This window comes from Scyliorhinus canicula, chromosome 5 (genome assembly GCF_902713615.1).
Source record: "Scyliorhinus canicula chromosome 5, sScyCan1.1, whole genome shotgun sequence".
Classification (NCBI taxonomy): domain Eukaryota; kingdom Metazoa; phylum Chordata; class Chondrichthyes; order Carcharhiniformes; family Scyliorhinidae; genus Scyliorhinus; species Scyliorhinus canicula.
In genome coordinates, this window is record NC_052150.1 from 105,268,683 (window position 1) to 105,289,639 (window position 20,957).

At 43.7% G+C, this 20,957-nt stretch overlaps 1 protein-coding gene across 3 annotated transcripts in view; it reads left to right on the forward strand.

The window, feature by feature from the left end:
* agmo (alkylglycerol monooxygenase) overlaps window positions 1-20,957 on the forward strand; it is a 496,116-nt gene that overhangs the window by 84,275 nt on the left and 390,884 nt on the right. For all 3 annotated transcript variants that reach the window (XM_038797483.1, XM_038797482.1, XM_038797481.1), the window contains exon 3: window positions 3,063-3,214. In XM_038797483.1, the coding sequence (XP_038653411.1) occupies window positions 3,063-3,214 (152 nt within the window). The remainder of the gene's footprint in view (window positions 1-3,062; window positions 3,215-20,957) is intronic.

The following is a 20,957-nucleotide window of genomic DNA, read 5'->3' on the forward strand; positions in this document are numbered from 1 at the left end:
TTATTAATAGGGGTATTGATTACAAGAGTAAGGAGGTCATGTTGACCTTGTAGAAGACACTAGTTGGGCCTCATCTGGTGTGCTGCACCCAGTTCTGAGCATCATGTTGAGGAAGGGTGGAGAGAGTACAGAGATTTACAATGATTCCAGGGACAAAGAATTGTGGCTATGAGGATAGATTAGACAGGTTGGGGCTGTTTTCCTTGGAGAAAAGAAGGCTGAGAGGAGACTTAATAGAGGTATTAAAGATGGTGAGTGGTCTGGACAGAATAAATAGTGAGAAACTGTTCTCATTCAAGAGAGCATCAAGAACTAGAGGGCACAGGTTCAAAATAATTAGTAAAGGAGTAAAAGAGATGTGAGGAAAAACATTTTTACCCAGAGGATGGTTGGAGTTTGGAGCAAACTACGTGAGGCAGGTTCAGTCAAGTTATTCAAATGGTAATTGGGTCGTTATCTGGGGGCTAGTTTAGCACTGGGCTAAATCGCTGGCTTTTGAAGCAGACCAAGGCAGGCCAGCTGCACGGTTCAATTCCCGTACCAGTCTCCCCGAACAGGTGCCGGAATGTGGCGACTAGGGGCTTTTCACAGTTACTTCATTTGAAGCCTACTTGTGACAATAAGCGATTTTCATTTCATTTCATTTCATGCTCTTTCAGAGAGCCAAGTGCAGACTCGATGGGTCGAATGGCATCCTTCTGCACTGCAAAGATTCTGTGATTCTGGAAATGAATGTGTTACGTCTAGTTGTGATCTTCATATTATAGGAAAGGTGTAAGAGTCTTTAAAAAGGTGCAGAAATACTTCCGGGGATGAGGGATATTAACTACAAGGTTAACTTGCAAAAAGTTTTCTCAGTGGAGCAAAGGAAATTGAGGGGATATTTGATTGAGGCGTACAAGATTATGGCCGGTTAATATAGCATGGACAAAGAATTGTTGTCCCCATTAGCTGTTATAAGGATGAGAAGACACAGTTTTAAGGTTTTGGGCAAGAGTCACAGGGAAGGTATGAGGAAGTACCTTTTTAATGCCGTGAGTGGTCATGACCTGGAACTCGCTAATAATAATAATAACAATAATAATAATCTTTATTAGTGTCACAAGTAGGCTTACATGCATGCTGCAATGAAGTTACTCAGAAAATTCCCTAGTCGCCGCACTCCGGCTCCTGTTCAGGTACAGAGAGGGGGAATTCAGAATGTCCAATTCACCTAACAAACACATCTTTCGGGACTTGTGGGAGGAAACCGGAGCACCCAGAGGAAACCCACTCAGACACGGGGAGAACGTGCAGACTCCACACAGACAGTGACCCGAGCCGGGAATCAAACCCGGCTCCCTGCCGCTGTGAAGCAACAGTGCCAACCACTACGTTACCGTGCCGCCCCATACTATGAGCTATCTATGAGCATGATGGAAGTGGAGACTATGAATGATTTCAAAAGGGGACTTGATGTGCACTTGTGGGAAATAAACCTGCAGGACCACGGGAACAGAACTGGGGAATAGGACTGATTGGATTGCCCCATAGCGAGCCAGCATGAACTCAGTATACAAGGTTTATTTGCGAAGAATTTGTGCTTCAACCAATGTTTGTGGCAAGGCATTTCATAATCTAACCATGCTCTGCAACAAATTGTTTTCCTTTAACCAGCTTCAAAGCTTTTCAATTAGTGTGAGCAGCTACGAATATTTGCCTAAGTCTTCCGCTCCCATCTGCCATGGGAACCTTCGCGGATAGGACGGATAATCTGATGGACAAGCAAAAGGCCCCTTGACCTCAGCTGGGAATTTCTGGTCCCCTTTGGTCAATTGCCTGGGATTCTCCAATTGAAGCCTCCAGTAATTTTGGTGGTGGTGGTTGGGGGGGGGGGGGGGGGGGGGGGGGTGGGGGGGGGGGGGGGGGGTTTGGGCAGGGGGAGGATTAAAAATATTCTAGCCATGAAATTTCCAATGTTATTCCCATGATGTTTAGTATTGGCTGTGATAATTGTACATAATACTTCAGTAGGGTTTCCCATTTCGAGCAAGCAGCCCTTAGTCACATTTTTTTCAGTCCCAAACCAATGAACTTTCAAATTTCCTGTTACAAAATATGAACTGAGTCTTCCTGACGTTCGATGGTCTGACCATTGGTGGCTTTACAATGATTAAATGCTGTTAAAATCCTCTTTCCAATACTCCTTCCCTTTGACAAGAGTGGTAATGGATAAGTTTAGGAACATTGGGAGCAATGGGGAAGACTAGAGTGCATGGGGAATTTTTGCAGATGGGGGGCGATCTACCTGAATGGGGACAGAGTCCCATAGTGCAAGATTAGCTGATTGTTACCCAGTGCTCGAAGCAGCAAGAAACACCCTGCTATCTAACCCCCATCCAGGTAGATCGGGGGCCTCAGCAGTGAACTCCCCGACGAGGCTGCATCTAACCGTGTTTTCTTCACTGAGGAGCTCCGCTGCGAGAGAGCGAGATGCCAGTTTTAAATCTCCAGCAACCTAAGCGACTTTTGAAGCTTGCTGCCTTTTATCCATATTTCTGTTTTATGGAAAGCAAATGCCTTGTGTGTACAGATGATGGCCGAAAATATCTTGAACTTTACCAGCTCTGGCTAGTTTAATGAAGTGCACTTTGTCAAACAGACAGTACTTGGGCTTTGACATGTATAGATCTGTTTTTGGAAAAAAAGTAACCCTGTATTAAACGTTGTGGTGAATGTGATTCACACGGGATTATAACCTGTATATACATGTGTCTACATTGTAAGTGCAGTTGCACTATCTGACCTCCGGGGGAGTAGCTCTGGGAATGCTTGAGAGTTGTACGGGGCTTCTCCCCTGGCTCCGCCCAGGACTCCTCCCCCGGGAGCTGCTGTATAAAGATCAGTGCCACAGGGTCAGCCGGCCAGTTCACCGAAAGTTCAACGGCTAACAGGCTGGCTCTGTTGTAAGTATATTAAAACCGCTATTTTAATCCTACAAGCACGTGTCTGTAGAATTATTGGTTCCAACAAACGTATTGCACATTAAAGGTATTAAATCTATCTTTATTTCTTTTGTATAGACTACTGGGCCGAGGCATTGAGCTGACTGGTTACATATACATCTGGGAGAACTTTAGGCTCTCTGTACTCCCATGGGATTCACCCTGGACATGGTGGTTGGCATTTTTAGGAGTTGACTTTGCCTACTATTGGCTGCATCGAATGTCACATGGTAGGACAATTTTGAAATATTAGTTTGCTGATGGACAATGCTTGTATATCATTAAAGTGTCTGGCTTACTCAGATCTTTACATAGGGTATTTCAACCTTTCAATTGAGATTCTTTCTGTACGATTGCCTGAAAGAATAGTTCTGCTGAATGTACGACAGTAATTTCATGGTGTGATAGAATCAGCTGGCCCATTGTGTCTATTCTGGTATTTTCTTACAAACTCACCCATCCTCTTTTTTGGTAGGAATTGCAAAAGGGTCATTTGTGAAGAGGTACCTTCAAACAAAGCTGAAGCTATTATTTTTCTGGAGAGGTTGCATTGGTATAGTGCCTTTAGCGCAGTAAAACAGCCAACAGTGCTTCACAGGGGTGTTCTCAAACAAATTTTTACTCTGAGTCAGTTAAAATAATGTTGGAGTCGGCAACCAAAAACTGCCCTGAAGAGGTTGATTTTAAGAAGCTTTGTAAAAGAGGAAGAGAACGAGAGGTTTAGGGAGTGAATTTCAGGGTTTGGGCTTCGGTAGTTGAAGGCATAGAGTGATTACATTTATGGATGCGCAAGAGACCAGAAATGCACAAGGGACAGAGATCAGGGAGGGTTTTCGGGCTGCAGAGATATCACCCTGGGTGAGACCATAGTGGGATTTGAAATCGATGATGAGAATTTTAAGATGAAGGTGTTGCTGGATCTGGAGCCAAATAGGTGACGACCATGTTGGACAAAGTAAATAAAGAATCTGCGAATCGTGATGCTGAATTGAATAGTTCAATAATAATATCATTACATTTAAAAAAAAATCTACATGTGCAATTCTGCAGTTTCACAGAGTATTATGTGATACAGAGTGCAAAATAGCCATGCTGCATTTAAAGGGAAACTTTATTCACCATGCAATGTTTGGAAGGTTTTAGCATGTTTATTTACAAGCATATAGCTCAGAGACAATTATAATGCCTTCAAGGATGTATCCTGTTTGAATCCAGAAGAAATTCTGTATTTTACTTGTTGACCTGAATTTGACCTAAACCCTGGGAAGCTTAAAGTGGACGCCATGGATGCTTTGATTGTTCAAAGTTCCAAGCAGCTTTCTGACTGGGTGGAGAGGACCCTTGTGTGGGCTTGGGCAGGGTGCTCTTTCCAAGAGCCGGTGCAGACTCGATGGTCTCCTTCTGCACTGTAAATTCTATGACCCATCTGATCTGCATATATATCTGCATATACATCTGCATAATCTAATGGAGCTCATTCTTAACATTTTTGTCCATTGGTGGATGGGAAATTGCATGTTGCAGCAAGATTTAAAGTAGTGAGGCAGCTGAATGAGGAGAAATGCCAAGTTTGCAGTGCACTACGAACAGACAAACATACAAAATAGGAGCAGATATAGGCCATTCAGCCCCTCTAGCCATTCTCTGCCATTCAGTATGATCATGATGGGTCTGTTTGCGTTGGGTTACAGATTCCCCATTAACCCCCAATAACTTTGCATTTCCAAGCCCTCAAAGAATCTAACTACCTCTGTGTTAAAAATATCCAGTGACTTTTAAATTAGTTCCCCCTAGTTCTGGACTCGCCCACAAAAGGGAACATCATTTCCGATCTTCCTTGTAAATGCCATTCAGGATCTTATGTACTTCAATCAAGTCACCGCTCACTCATCTAAACTCTAGTGGAAACAAATCTAACGTTTCTAATCTTTCCGCATAAGACAATCCATTCATTCCAAGTACCAATCTAGTAGCAGCACGGTAGCACAAGTGATTAGCACTGAGGCCTCACAGAACCAGGGTCCCAGGTTTGATTCCCTGCTGGGTCACTGTCTGTGCGGAGTCTGCACGTTCTCCCTGTGTCTGCGTGGGTTTCCTCCGGGTTCTCCGGTTTCCTCCCACAGTCCAAAGACGTGCAGGTTAGGTGGATTGGCCATGATAAATTGCCCTTTGTGACCAAAAAAGGTTAGGAGGGGTTATTGGGTTACAGGGATAGGATGGAAGTGAGGGCTTAAGTGGGTCGGTGCAGACTCAATGGTCTGAATGGCCTCCTTCTGCACTGTATGTTCTATGTTCGAAACCTCCTCTGAACTGCCTCCAGTGCATTAACATCATTCCTGGAATAAGGAGACCAAAATGGCACACAGTGGTCTCACCAATGCCCAGTATGGCTGAAGCATAACATCCTTACTTTTAAGTTCAATTCCTCTCGTAATAAAATATAGCATTCTTGATTACGTGCTGCATCTGCATGCAAACGTTTTGTGACTCATGCATTCGAACACCTAGATCCTTCTGCACCTTGGCATTCTATTTGAAAACCTGCTTTCAAGTTGTCTGGCAGTACAATTGATTGAGCATTCCAAAACATCCAAGCAAGAATGACAGGGATACCTTGAGCGAAATCTCTCAAACTGAGAGGCAATGATGAAGTTGCTAACTTTACCAGGTCAGCCAAGAAAAGGTCATGTAGAAATACATACCCAAGCTTTCCGCAGTAACTCTGTATGACGGGAAGCATGGGATAAGGTGACAATCATGAAAGGATAAACATGGGGCAGGAGAAGGTTGGGCTCCAGGGACTGTGCTAATTTCTCCTGCCATTTCTTTTTATCTTCAGCTTGTACATTTACAGAGACAGAAAGTTCGTCATCTAAACAAAGCTAGCTTTGGTGGTACAAATCTCCAAGTCCTGGCTCAAATCCTGCCCTTGCCATTTCTGGGATGGGGGGGGGGGGGGGGGGCGGGGGGGGGGGCGGGGGGGGGGGGGGGGGGGGATCCTAAATAGCACGTGTAGTTCACGGAAGCAACTACATACATTAAAGTACAGCTGCCACAGTCAGATCTGAATTTTCCCAATGGGATGTCCAAAACATGGTTTGTGCACTTTAGACCAGGTAGGAGAAGGTCTAAACTTACTGGAATTCTTTGAAGAAGTCATGTACACTTTTGGAGAGGTAGTGTACCCTTTTGGATATTGTCCCAGGACAATTTTGGAAGACGGGAAAGGTGCTTTTGGGAGAGGTCAAGTGTCCTTTAGTTGGTTAAAAATGGACATAACTGTGTGTAAACTAAATGTAGTATTTCCAAATTTGCAGTTGATACAAAGTTGAGTGGGAGGGTGAACTGTGAGGAGGATGCAGAGATTCTTCCAATGGGATTTGGACAGGCTGAGTGAATGAGCATATGCATGGCAGGTGCAGTATAACGTGGATAAATGTTGTCCACTTTGGTCACAAAAATAGGAAATCAGGTTATTATTTGAATGGGTATTAATTGAGAGAGGTGGATACTCAGTGGGCAGCACCGTAGCACAGTGCTTAGCACAGTTGCTTCACAGCTCCAGGTTCCCCGGTTCGATTCCCGGCTTGGGTCACTGTGCGGAGTCTGCACGTTCTCTCCGTGTCTGCGTGGGTTTCCTCTGGGTGCCCTGGTTTCCTCCCACATCCAAAGATGTGCAGGTTAATGGATTGGCTATGATAAATTGCCATTAGTGTCCAAAGAAAAAGGTTAGCTGGGGTTACTGGGTTACGGGGATAGGGTGGAGGTGTGGGCTTGGGTAGGGCGCTCTTTCCAAGAACCAGGGCAAACCTGATGGGCCGAATGACCTCCTTCTGCACTGTAAATTCTTTGATTCTATGAGAGCTTGGTGTCCTCGTGCATCAGTAAGCGTGCAGGAGCAGGCATTAATGAAGGCAAATGGTATGTTGGCCTTCATAGCGCGAGGATTTGAGTTTCGGAACAGAGATGTTTTACTGCAATTGTATAGGGCATTGGTGAGGCTATACCTGGAGTATTGTGTGCAGTTTTGGTGTCCTTATCTGAGGAAGGATGTTCTTTCTATGGAGCGAGTGCAGCAAAGATTTATCAGGCTGATTCCTGGGATGGTGGGACTGTCATATGAGGAGAGACTAGTTGGTTAGGATTATATTCATTGGAATTTAGAAGATTAGACAGGATAGATTCAGAAAGAATGTTCCTAATGGTGGGGGAGTCCATAACTAGGTGTCATAGTTTGAGGATAAGGACTGAAGTGAGGAGAAATTTCATCACCCAGAAAGTGGTGAATCTGTGGAATTTATTACGACAAAAAGTCGTTGAGGCCAAAACATTGCGTAATTTCAAGAAGGAATTATTTATGGCTCTTGGGGTCAAGGGATATGGGAGAAGGCAGGGTCAGGGTATCAAACTTGATGATCAGCCATGGAGCAGGCTCAAAAGGCCTCTTCCTGCTTCTATTTTCTATGTAAACCATTGTACACCATCATATAATGCATGAGATATTGACAGTCAATCCAAAGAGGCAATTTTTTGTTCACACAACAGCCGACCATATCATATTCCTTCCATTCTATTGAAATTGAAAGTTGCCAGAGTCCCTGAGGAGCAAAGGCTGCTCTCCCCTTTTTGAGAAAGAGTTGATTGGTGGTGATTTAATCTGAGGGTCACCACATCTCGGAGTGGGGAGGGGGTGGGGGGGGGGGGGGACTGGGGGGAGCAAAGGCAGGGCCTTCATGAATAACCTCAGCCAGTATGAGAATTGAACCCGTGCTGTTGATGTCGCTCCACGCCACAAATCTGCCATCTACACAACTGAGCTAGCCATCCCCATTCTCTTAGAGCCTTGATTAATCAAGAGACTAGGTTTAAGAATGCATGCTGCACATAACATCACCCAAAAAAACCATAGAATGAAACATCAGTCATTCACAAAGACTTGCAGCATGTTTCATCAAGTAGCAGGATTATGATGTTTGTGAGTTACCCGGAAGATTTAAGGTAAATTGTTGAAAGGCATAAAAGCTGTTGGGATTGTAATACTATAGTCACATTTCAATATTAAAAGAAAGTCTGCAGTTTGGGAGTTTGTCAAATGGCACTGATAGCTAGCATCAAATTCTACTATACAATTTACTTCAGGGAGTCTTCCACCTTTTGGGATCTCTTGAGGCAAAGTTATGTTGCATGCAGCAGAATGCTATGATCTTTGAAGCTTTTCATCTGATTGCATTGCAAGATGTTCCAGGTATACCGTTGTGTATTTATTGCTTTGTAACATATGGTGCCAAGTTAATTAAAGCACTTTACTTTTATTTGATGTGGTGCTGTTTTTTGCTTGTGTACATCTTAATTTACAATAATGAAGAAAGAGAAAAAAATAAACAGGTAGCGAAACCTCAAGATGTTCCAAAATAGTAATTTGAAGTATAATCATTGTTGTAATGTAGAAAATGTGGCAACCAATTTGAACACTGCAAGCTATCATAAATAACAATGTGAGTGTTGTGTTCATTTGTTAACTTCTTCCGTGCTTGGTTATATTAGTCTGGTAACTGAACTCTGATCACTGTGTTTGATTTATTAAATCTGAGTGCTGACTCAGAGCTAAAACAAACAGACATCAGAGAGAGACCAAGAAGCTGAACTGCGATACGTATGGCGCATATAATTTATGATTGCAGAATATTTTAAAGCACTGTAAGTAAAACCATAGAAACCAGCGTCATCTCATTGCCTTGAGATGCACAAAATGTACAACAAAGAGGTGAATACACAACAGTGGGAATGGCTGGATAGCCCTTTTTTGTTTATGACAATTGAGGGATTAATATTGGCCAGGAGAGTAGGGAAAACTAGCCTGCTCGTCTTCAAAATTGTGAAATGGAATCTTTTGTCCCCACCTGAGAAGACAGACGTCTCATCCGAAAGACGGCACCACCAAAATTTCACTTCACTTGAGAGTTCGAGGCTCAATTTTTGTTCTTGAGTTCCTGGAGTATTAATCAAACACAACATCTTCTGATTCAGAAGTGACAGTGTTTTGACGAAGCAGTAGTCGATATGTAAATCAACTTGTGTAGCAGTATTCAGTTTGAGCATCTTTTAGGTTATTATTCTTCACTGCTTTGGAAAAAGGTGGAGGTCACAGATTGATTTGTTTCCAGTGCTCACTCAATGTGGAAAGGCACATGACTTGTCATGAGCTATCTCAGATGATGTAATTATGATGTCAAATTTTAATTCCTGATAAATTAGAGGATATGGGTATGGTAGCATAGTAATGTTTTATGTTAAAGGCACTATTTAAACATTTTGTTTTTGACTTCTGGTGGCGGCCATGGTGTGAGTGGTCGTATACAGGCAGCACTTGCTTGAAGGCACAGAAAAGAGCTCTTTTCCCCCGGAAACGTGAGTAACTTCGACAGAAAAGTGTAGCCGAAGGTCGGAGAAGAAGTTCCCCTCGGGAGTGGTATGTCTGCTGGTTACCAAACCCGGCAGAGGAAGGTGAAAGACATGGACAGGGACTTGGAAGAGATCTGTGGTGCAGCAGACAGTGGAAGGATGGCTGAGGGAGAAGGGCTAGTGCAAGTTGAAAGACCCCAGATGGAACAATTGATGGCCTTCATTACGGAAGAGTTCCCCCAACAGAGGAAGTAGATGCAGGAGGACAGATCAAAGACCATCGGAGGGGCTGTGGCACCCCTGAAGGGCTCAATGGGGAGAGTGGAAAAATGTCCATCTGGAGGCACAGTGGTCGCAGATACAAGAGATGGAGGGGGTGATGTCAGACCGCAGCAATCGGGTGGTGGCATTGGAGGCAGAGGTGGGGCTCTTAGGAGACCTTTCCAAGACACTGAGAGAAAAGGTGGAAGAGCAAGAAAACAGGTCGAGAACGCAGAACCTGCGTTATCATCAGCCTGCCTGAAGGAGTACAAGATACGAGTGCCATGAGGTATGTCTCAAGGATGCTGGCGGGGCTGGTGGCAGAGGAGATGCTGGACAAGGCCCCTGATGAAGATGCTGCAGTGAGCAGGGAGAAGCGGAACTGCGAATGGGAGGGGAATAAGGTCCAAATACACCAGGCCATTGGAGCAGAACTGGCAAAATGGCGTGCAGGGTTCAACAGGGCCATGGCGGTGCTGTGTCACAGGCAGATCAAGTTTGGTGTGCTCTACCCAGCAAACCTATGGGTGACTTATGAGGGCCGGGGAAATTATTTTGAGACTCCAGAAGGGGCCAATGACTTTTTCAAGGAGCACAAACTTGGGGAGAACTGAACATTTTTGGGAGATGGAGGTCCTGGCACTCTGGAGTAATGGAAGATACGGGTAGAGTGGGGGTTGGAGGGAGGCATTTTATTTTATTTTCCTCCCAGGTGAAGGGTATTTCTTTTTTCCATTGGATTAACAATGCGTAGCAGGGGTGAAAGGTTTGTAAAGGGGCGGCCGTACCCCTGTCCCGCAGCCTGTGGCGACGTGGCAGGGTTAGAGAAGAGGCGTGGTCAGGCGCGGAGAAGAGGGCCATCATTGATGGGCCTGGTACAGGGTGAAATCAGAGGGGGGTACAGTCAAAAGGGGAGGATGGTGTACGGGAGAGGGGAATGGAGGCGCAAGTCCCCTGTAAGGCTAATGACATGGAATGTGGGAGGGCTCAATGGACCAGTGAAAAGATCTCAGTTTTTGAGCATATCAGGAGTTCAAAGGCAGAGGTGGTCTTTCTGCAGGAGATGCCCCTCCATGTGAAGGACTAGGTTAGGTTCAGAAAGGGATGGGTGGGTCAGGTATTTCACTCGGGATTTGACTCAAAGTCACGTGGGGTGGCCATCCTGATGAGCAAGAATATGGGTTTTGTAAGTGTGAGGAAAGTGAGGGATCTGGGTGGGAGATATGTAATGGTGAGTGGGCTATTGGAGGGGACGCCGGTGATGTTGGTGAATGGATGTGCACACTCCCGGAACTTACAGCCACTGCAACCTCATCCCGAGCAGCACAGGCTGCCCTGTGGCTGCCCTTCCGGGACCCTCGGGGAACGTGACAGTCTCCTGGCCTCCACTGTGTCCAGCAGCCTCTCCAGGTCAGCATCCCCAAATCTTGGGGCCAGTCTCCTGGGCGCCTTTGTTGCGAGCTAGCTGGGGTTGACGGAGTAAGTGCTGCTTAAGTGCTGCTCTTCCTTGTTAGCGGGGGGTTGGTGAGCACAGTGTCGTCGAATCAGCTGACGAGCCTTCATCTGCAGCGTGGGGCCTCGTTAAGTAGACCAATTAACTTTCAATTGAGTTGCCGGCCTCGTTGGGCCGAGCGCCGGGAAGCTCACGGCAGTTCACAATCGCTACCACACTGAGAAATCTTTCCAGAGAATGGCACCTGTTTCTCCTTCATTTTCTCTGGATCAAACCCCTGGAATCACTTCTCTAACTGCCCATTAGATGTGCCTTCAATACATGGACTGCAACAGTTCAAAAAGGCAGCAAAGTACCACCCCTCAAGGGAAATGAGGACGAAGAATAAATACTGGCCAGCAGTGACTCACTTGTAAGTTAGTTTGTGGAAAATTAATTTTTTTGTCAATTTTTGAGCAAGTTTACTGGTTCTCAAATAAATGAGTGAACACTGTCACTGGATCACGATGATCAGAATTTCTTGACTTTGGAGTTGAGCATGAATAACTGGCTTTGGGTTCAGTAAGAAGTCTTACAACACCAGGTTAAACTCCAGCATGTTTGTTTTGAATCACTAGCTTTCGGAGCACTGCTCCTTCCTCAGGCTTTGAGTTGTAATAGTTTTATCACACTACTTTTCATAGCAAGTTGTGATTAAAAGGATTCCTAACTTCTTTAGCTTTCTTCTTACCCAAACCAAAAGGGTTGTACATTGTATCAGAAAATCGGTGATGATTTAATAGAATAATTTTGGGTTGCATGAGTTCAGCATTAATATTGCCCATACCTCCCCTGTTATACTGAGCAGCATTGCCAGTGGGGTGCACAGTGAAAAAATAAAGACTGATCAGATCAATTTGCCTGTATCCTTACAGAATATTTTATTGTAAAATATTACCCACCATTGTTTTCATTTTTTATGCAATGCACTAAATCATAATTTTGCTTTCATAGATCAAACTTTTACTGCCAAAAAGAAACCTGATATGCAATCATTACATTTGGACAAGGCCGCAGCAAATCTGGGCTCCTGACAAATCTTTAAGTTTGTATTTTCCAATGGAAATCTGAATGATTGGCAAGTAAGCAAAACCTTCTGAGCCAACCTTCAATCAGTGCATCACAAATGCATACAGTACTCTGCAGCATAATCTCTTTTAAACCTATATGCAGGACATGCTGCATAACACCATCAAAAATGACAAACCGGCCATTTATTTGATGCACTGTTTCTGAGAACTCGCTTTGTGAATATTGTCTGATGCATTTGTCTGCATAATATTAGGGATACATGCCTAAATAATTCACTGTTGACAAATTAGTTTGGGACATTGTGAGAGTATGATGACAGGTAATATGTAACAGCAAGTTACTGGACATTTAAAAAAACTATATTGATTTTATTTGGCCACCTAAGCGGAAATCAGACTCAGGTCAAATATATTTTCTTTTGTTTATTCATGAAGGTATTAGACATCAGATTAATGAATGATCAATTTATTTGTTATGGGCCAGGGTTTAGAGAACCCCAAAGTGTATGATGGAGTTCACTTGACCCACAACTTTTAATAGATTGTGGTATGGGGAACACACGGCCCACTCTACAAGTGTGGTACAGCAGAAATGGAAACTTTTTTTTAAAGCAAAACAATGTTTATTCTATTAACTCAAGTTAACCTTTTTAAAACAAACAGTGAACATCTTAGCAACCATTAATTTGTCATGTGAGAGTACCTTTAAGAAATGGTTATTTACAAATGGGTGTGTTTATAAATATCTGTAGTGAGAGTACCTTTAAGAAATGGGCGTTTACTACTGCAGTGATATCAGAGACGGGGTGGAGCTTGGCTGTCTGTCAGCTTTTTACTTTCATTTTAGGCTGTTTGCTGCTGTTTGCTGCAGGGTGTGTTTTAGTTTAGTTTTTGGAGCTGGATAGCTGCAGTCACGGCCAGAAGGTGCATTAGAGTCTCTCTCTGTAACCTAAAGACTGTAAATCGATCCTGGTGATTTAAAACTAATAACAGTAGTGACTTTAATCTGATGTGCTTCTGGTAAAAGGTGTTTTAAGTCTTATGGATGATAAAAGGAAAGCTTAAAGGATGACTCGGTGTTGTATTCTTTGGGGTTGTATTTGAATTAATGGTTGTGTGTGTCATGTGAATATGCTTAAAAGGTATTTTGAAAGGGAAGGAGAGAAAAAGGAGGAGGTTTTAATGCTTCTACCTCAAAGTGACGAACCAAATCCAGATGACTGAATTTGACATGCCTCAAATTAAATTGGAAAATGAGGATGTTCTTAAAAATTGGGATAGATTGTTCAGTTACCTTCCAGAGGAAGACAAACTGACCTGAAAGAGTTATTGATATCACATGGGCATATTTGTGGAGATAAATTGGGAAGTACTAAAATGGCTATACATGATGTAGATGTGGGAAATGCTGTTCCAATCAAACAACATCCAGACAGACTAACCCTTTACAATTGGCATAGATTAACAAAGAGATTGAGAGTATGCTTAAAAATTGCATAATTGAAGTGGGTTGCAGGCAAGGGAGCTCACCCATAGTGATGGTACCTAAACCAGACTGTACCCAATGGTTGTGTGTGGACTATAGAAAGGTTAATTAAGTTAGAAGAATGGACTCTTATCCTATCCCACGTTTGGAGGATTGCATTGAGAAAGTGAGGCAATCAACTTTTATTTCCAAACTGGATTTACTTAAAGGTTACTGGCAGGTACTTTTATCCGAAAGGGTGAAGGAAATTTCATCTTTTGTGACTCCAGATGGTATATACCATTCTAAGTTATGCCATTGGGCATGAAAAACGCCCCAGCCACATTTCAATGGTTAACTAACAAAGTTGTTTCAGGATTACCCAATTGTGCGGTATACATCGACGATCTGGTAATTTTCAGCTAGACATGGAAAGAACATTTAAAACATCTGGTGGAGTTATTTAATTGACTTCAGGAGGCGGGTTTGGTGATAAACCAAGCCAAAAGTGAATTTGGAAAAGCCCCAGTCACTTTCCTTGAGGAGTTTCCGATACTCTTGAGACGAAGGGAAATAATGCGATTTCTTAGCATGAGTGGATTTGATCGAACGTTTGTGAAAACGTTTTGTTGAGTGATTGCTCCACTGATGGACTAGCTGAAGAAGCGTAAAAAATTTCAATGGACAGCAGAGTTTCAACAGGCATTTGACTGCCTGAAAGCTGTGATAATCAATGTTCCTGTGTTGAAGAATTGCAAGGGACTCTGTGATCAGATTGAACTAAAGTATCTGACTTTAAAGAGACATGCCGAGGCGTAGAGAAATGGATGGATCGTGCAGAGATCTTCTTGTTCAAAGAGACTGTCAATCAAGAAGGATTCCAGTTGGAGGAAGAAAAGCGAAACAAAAATGGACGATATTATTACACCTGTTTGCGTGTGTTGTTTTTTGAAATGAAAAAGTATATTTACTGTGTGCATTTCTGAAAGGATAGTGAAAAGGTGAAAAATGAAATCATCTTGAAGTTGATGGGTTTTTTTCTTGGGGGGAGGTGTCATGTGAGAGTACCTTTAAGAAATGGGTGTTTATCAATGGGTGTGTATATAAATATCTGTAGTGAGAGTACCTTTAAGAAATGGGTGTTTATTACTGCAGTGATTTCAGAGAGGGGATGAAGCTGGGCTGTCTGTCAGCTTTTTACTTTCGTTTTAGACTGTTTGCTGAAGGGTGTGTGTTAGTTTCGTTTTCAGAGCTGGAAAGCTGCAGTCACAGCCAGAAGGTGTATTGGAGTCTCTCCCTGTAATCTAAAGACTGTGAATCGATCCTGGTGATTTAAAACTAATAACAGTAGTGACTTTAATCTGATGTGCTTCTGGTAAAAGGTGTTTTAAGTCTTATGATTGTTAAAAGGAAAGCTTAAAGGATTACTTAGTGTTGTATTCTTTGGGGGTTGTATTTGAATTAATGGTTGCTAAGATGTTCACTGTATGTTTTTAAAAGGTTAACTTAAGTTTATAGAATAAACATTGTTTTGCTTTTAAAAATATTTTTCCATTTCTGCTCCTGCTTTTATGTTCCTATGTTCCTTGAAGGTCTTCGGGGGTTAAGTTCATTGGCGGTGAAGGAAGATCAGACTTATAGAACATGACCATCAAACTGTTAACGTTTATTCTTCATAATTAATTGGGATTACATAAAACATCCTGGGCTCTGTGTAGCTGATAGAATTAAAGTAGATACCTTGGACCTCAAAGGCTCACACATTGTGATGAGGGTCCTGAGGAACAGAAGCATGTTGATCAAGATCTGGGTAGTTGGGTACATGAGTGAAAATGACACAAAGGACAAAGCTATCACATCCAAATATCAACTGCCGAGAGTTGGTACTTGGGAGATTATGGGGAGGAGTGACTGGCAAATGGAGGGTTGTAACTATTGTGGGAAGTTCAGGAAAAGCTACTGGCAAATTCAAATATTCGTTGAATATTCAGGTTGATGATGAAGAACTGAGATCAATGGCCTGGTAGAATAGAGTGAAAGAATGGTGTGTTACACTGCACAATGGTCTAGAAGTGACTTTCACATCAAAAAATGATCATATAATGGAGAAAGTCTCCCTGAGACTGCAAACGGAAGATCTAACAGATAGAAAAGTGCAGGTCAAGGCCATAGCTGGAATAGATTAGACAATGAAAGAAAGGCTAAAACAAAATTAAAGCAGGAGTCCTCATGACTGAGAGGTTTTTGTGGCTGCCAATAAACTTGGGAATTAACTGAGAAAAGAGGTAAATCACAAGGATTGAGATGGAGCGATTTGGAGTTTATTCTGAATACCAGAAAAAGGGCAACTAGCTTTGCCGCAGGTGGAGTTCGTCCTGAGAAAATCCTTGCAGATCAATTTATTTATTTATTTATTTTTAAAAAACTTTTTTTAAAATTTAGATTACCCAATTATTTTTTCCAATTAAGGGGCAATTTAGCATGGCCAATCCACCTACTCTGCACATTTTTGGGTTGTGGGGGCGAAACCCATGCAGACACGGGAGAATGTGCAAACTCCACATGGACAGTGACCCAGAGCCGGGATCGAACCTGGGACCTCAGCGCCGTGAGGCTGTTGTGCTAACCACTAGGCCACCGTGCTGCCCTGCAGATCAATTTATAAAGCGAGGCTTGTTCTTGGTGGTTCTGAAGAGTGACTGGGTGATGCAGATGTTAGGGAGGATTCTCCCACAGCTGGAAAAGTAATCTTGAAAATTAGCTCTCTTGTTTTCACATCAATAGTGGGAAACATCAATAAACATAAAAGCTAACAGGGTGATATTTTTCAGAAGGAAGTCTTTCTGCAAATACACACAGACAGCAGAAGCAGAAGCAAGATTATACAACGTACTGTGATGAATGTAGGAACTTTTTACATACGAATTATGTGTCGGCTGCAGTACTGTTATTGGGAGACCTTGGATTAAAGTATCCAGATTATCTGCTAAGGCTGTGATTTAAGCGGTTAACAGCTATGCAAACTGTAATGTCACTCACGGGAGGGTCTGGGTGTGGCTTTGAGTTTTGTTTTCCAGCACTGCCCTGTGTTTTTACTTTCTTTTTAGTTTCATTTTTAGAGTTCTGCCCTGGGATTTGAAGTAAGGAGGTGTGTTTCTCAGGCTATCTCCTGAAAGCTTCACTTTAAGGAATAAATCTGTAAACCAATGAATGTTAACTGTGTTAACTTTGGGCAGCGCATTGTATGGTGGCTAGCACTGTGGCTTCACAGCGCCAGGGTCCCAGGTTCAATTCCCCGCTGGGTCATTGGCTTCACCTCGACCCATTTGTTTTCATCCCATTTCATTTTAACTGTCTTTTACCATTTCTTTCTTTCTTGTCTTTCTTAATATATATTTAATACCCCCATCTTATCCATCTTTCCTTACCCTTTCTCCCCTTTGCTTCCCCCTTCCACTCCCCCCACATCTACAGCTGTCACAATTTACCCTCTGATGTTCGTTTCTCTGCTGTTTGGCCTTTCGCACCTTTTGTTCTCTCTGGGGACTGCCATTAGCACTCTTTTCCCTTTGCTTCTGTGGCTTTAAGTATCCCGTTTCCCCGGATTTCTGTGGTTATGCCTCATCTTTCATTCTCACTCCGCAATATAAATATTTCCCACTTTCTCTGTCTGTTAGCTTTGACAAAGAGTCATCGGACTTGAAACGTTAGCTCTTTTCTCTCGCTAGAGATGCTGCCAGACCTGCTGAGATTTTACAGCATTTTCTCTTTTGGGTCACTGTCTGTGTGGAGTCTGCACGTTCTCCCCATGTCTGCGTGGGCTTCCTCTGGGTGCTCCGGTTTCCTCCCACAGTCCATGCTAAGTGTCCAAAAAGGTGAGGAGGGGTTGTTGGGTTACGGGGATAGGGTGGAAGTGAGGTACAACATTTCTCGTTTGGTGGGGAGAGTGAAAGCTGATCTGGCAATGTGGGATGGTCTCACTCTGTCAGTGATGTGTTGGGTACAGGTGGTTCAAATGAACGTGTTGCCGCGTTTTCTGTTTATTTTCCAATGCCTGCCGATTTTCCTGCCAAGGGCATTTTTCAGAGAGATTGAAGGAATGATTACCTCGTTCATATGAGGAGGGAAGGTGGCCAGAGTTAGAAAGGTGCTGCTACAGAGGGGAAGGCAGGCAGAGGATTTGGGTCTTCCGAACCTGGTGTATTATTACTGGGCGGTGAATGTGGAGAAGGTATGGAGCTGGGTCAGAAGGGTTGATTCCCAGAGGGTCTGAATGGAGGAGCGTTTGTGTAGGGGGTCGGGATAGAAGGCACTAGCAACAGCAACGCTCCCGATGGCCCCGGGAAAATACTCAGGGAGTCCGGTAATAATAGCTTCATTGAGAATTTAGAGACAGTTTCGCCAACACTTCGAGTTGGGCGCAGGGTCAAGGGAAATGCCGATTCGGGGGAACCACGGATTTCAGCCAGGGAAGTGGGATGGAAATTTTCGGAAATGGGAGGAGAGGGGGATTAAGACACTCAAAGATTTGTTTCTTGCGGGTCGGTTTGCAAGATTGAAGGAGCTGGGAGCGAAGTATGGGCTGGAGCAGGGGGAAATGTTCAGATACATGCAGGTTCGAGGTTTTGCCAGAAAGGAGATACAGAGTTTCCCGGTGGAACTGGCCTCCACATTGCTGGAGGAGGTGCTGACGACAGGGGGACTGGAGAAGGGGGTAGTGTCTGCATTTTATGGAGCTATTTTGGAAGAGGAGAAGGCACCACTGGAAGGGATCAAAGCAAAGTGGGAGGAAGATAATGGGGAGCCAATGGATGTGGCATATCTGGATTTCCAGAAAGCCTTTGACAAGGTGCCACACAAAAGGTTGCTGCATAAGATAAAGATGCATGGCATTAAGAGTAAAGTAGTAGCATGGATAGAGGATTGGTTAATTAATAGAAAGCAAAGAGTGGGGATTAATGGGTGTTTCTCTGGTTGGCAATCAGTAGCTAGTGGTGTCCATCAGGGATCAGTGTTGGGCCCACAATTGCTCACAATTTACGTAGATGATTTGGAGTTGGGTACCAAGTGCAATGTGTCCAAGTTTGCAGACGACACTAAGATGAGTGGTAAAGCAAAAAGTGCAGAGGATACCGGAAGTCTGCAGAGGGATTTGGATAGCCTAAGTGAATGGGCTAGGGTCTGGCAGATGGAATACAATGTTGACAAATGTGAGGTTATCCATTTTTGTCGGAATAACAGCAAAAGGGATTATTATTTAAATGATAATATATTAAAACATGCTGCTGTGCAGAGAGACCTGGGTGTGCTAGTGCATGAGTCACAAAAAGTTGGTTTACAGGTGCAACAGGTGATTAAGAAGGCAAATGGAGTTTTGTCCTTCATTGCTAGAGGGATGGTGTTCAAGACTAGGGAGGTTATGCTGCAATTGTATAAGGTGTTAGTGAGGCCACACCTGGTGTATTGTGTTCAGTTTTGGTCTCCTTACCTGAGAAAGGACGTACTGGCGCTGGAGGGTGTGCAGAGGAGATTCACCAGGTTAATCCCAGAGCTGAAGGGGTTGGATTATGTGGAGAGGTTGAGTAGACTGGGACGGTACTCATTGGAATTTAGACGGATGAGGGGGGATCTTATAGAAACATATAAAATTATGAAGGGAATAGATAGAATAGATGCGGGCAGGTTGTTTCCACTGGCGGGTGAAAGCAGAACTAGGGGGCATAGCCTCAAAATAAGGGGAAGTAGATTTAGGACTGAGTTCAGGAGGAACTTCTTCACCCAAAGGATTGTGAATCTATGGAATTCCTTGCCCAGTGAAGCAGTTGAGGCTCCTTCATTAAATGTTTTTAAGATAGAGATAGATTGTTTTTTGAAGAATAAAGGGATTAAGGGTTATGGTGTTCGGGCCGGAAAGTGGAGCTGAGTCCACAAAAGATCAGCTATGATCTCACAGAATGGCGGAGCAGGCTCGAGGGGCCAGATGGCCTACTCCTGCTCCTAGTTCTTATGTTCTTTTGTTAAGAGTTGGGAGAGGATATGGAGGAGGGGATCTGGTGTGAGGTGCTCCGGAGAGTGAACGACTCCACCTCGTGAGCGAGGTTGGGGATGATACAGCTGAAGGTGGTATATAGAGCACACCTCACGAGGCCGAGGATGAGCTGATTCTTTGAAGGGGTAGAAGATGTTTGTGAACGCTGCGGGCGGGGATGCAAATTACGTTCATATGTTTTGGTCCTGTCCAAAGCTGGAGGATTACTGGAAGGAGGTTTTTAGGGTAATCTCTAAAGTAGTGCACGTGGAACTGGAGCCGAGCCATCAGGAGGCCATATTCGGGTTGTCAGACCAGCCGGGGTTGGAAATGGGTGAGGAGGCAGATGTTGTCGCCTTTGCCTCGTTGATCGCCTGAAGGCGGGTCCTTCCTCTTGGAATTCTTGACTCTTGAGAAGTTTAAGTTTGAACTGAGGGGAAGAATGGAGGGGTTCTACAATTCATGAACATTATTCATTATACACTTTCAAGAACTGGATAACATCAAACATTAGTTGGGTGGGGGGCTGGGAGGTTTGGGGGAGGGGGACTGTGTTCATGGTGACTATGGGTGATTCCTTTCTTTTTTGCCATTTGTTTATGTGAACATGCGGGCTAATGTTTGGGGTTTTGGTGGGACGATGGGATCGTTGTTATTGATATGGGGATTGACATATTTGTAACTGATTATTGTTTATTGTTGGCGGGTGTAAATTTGGGAGAAAATGTGAAAAAGGAGAATAAAAATATTAAAAAATATATATATATAAATTGGGATCTGATCTGGGTACTGTAACAGTAACCAAATGGGCAGATGTCATGAGCATAGAAACATGGAAAGTAGGCGAAGGCCATTCGGCCCTTAGCGCCTGCTCCACCATTCATTATGATGATGGCTGATCATCCAACGCAATAGCCTAATCCCGCTTTCCTCACATATCCTTTGACCGCATTCACCCTAAGAGCTATATTTAATGCTTCTTGAAAACATGCAGGGCTGGATTCTCCCTTTCTGAGCCTCAGTGTTGATGCCGACACAGAATTTGTGGACTTTCATGACAGCAAAACTGGCGCTGGACCTCCATTGATTCAGAAACTTTGGAGGGGCTAGCACCAGTGCCATGTGCAACACAATTGATTCCAATGAAGGACGGTGCCGCATTTGCCGGGTCTGTGATTGACATTTGGGAGACTCAGAAGCTGCAGCCGCATACATACAATTCACTCTCCACACACACCGTCCCAGCCAACAAGATGGCACTGGTTAAACTGGAGCATACCCATGCAGCTGATGG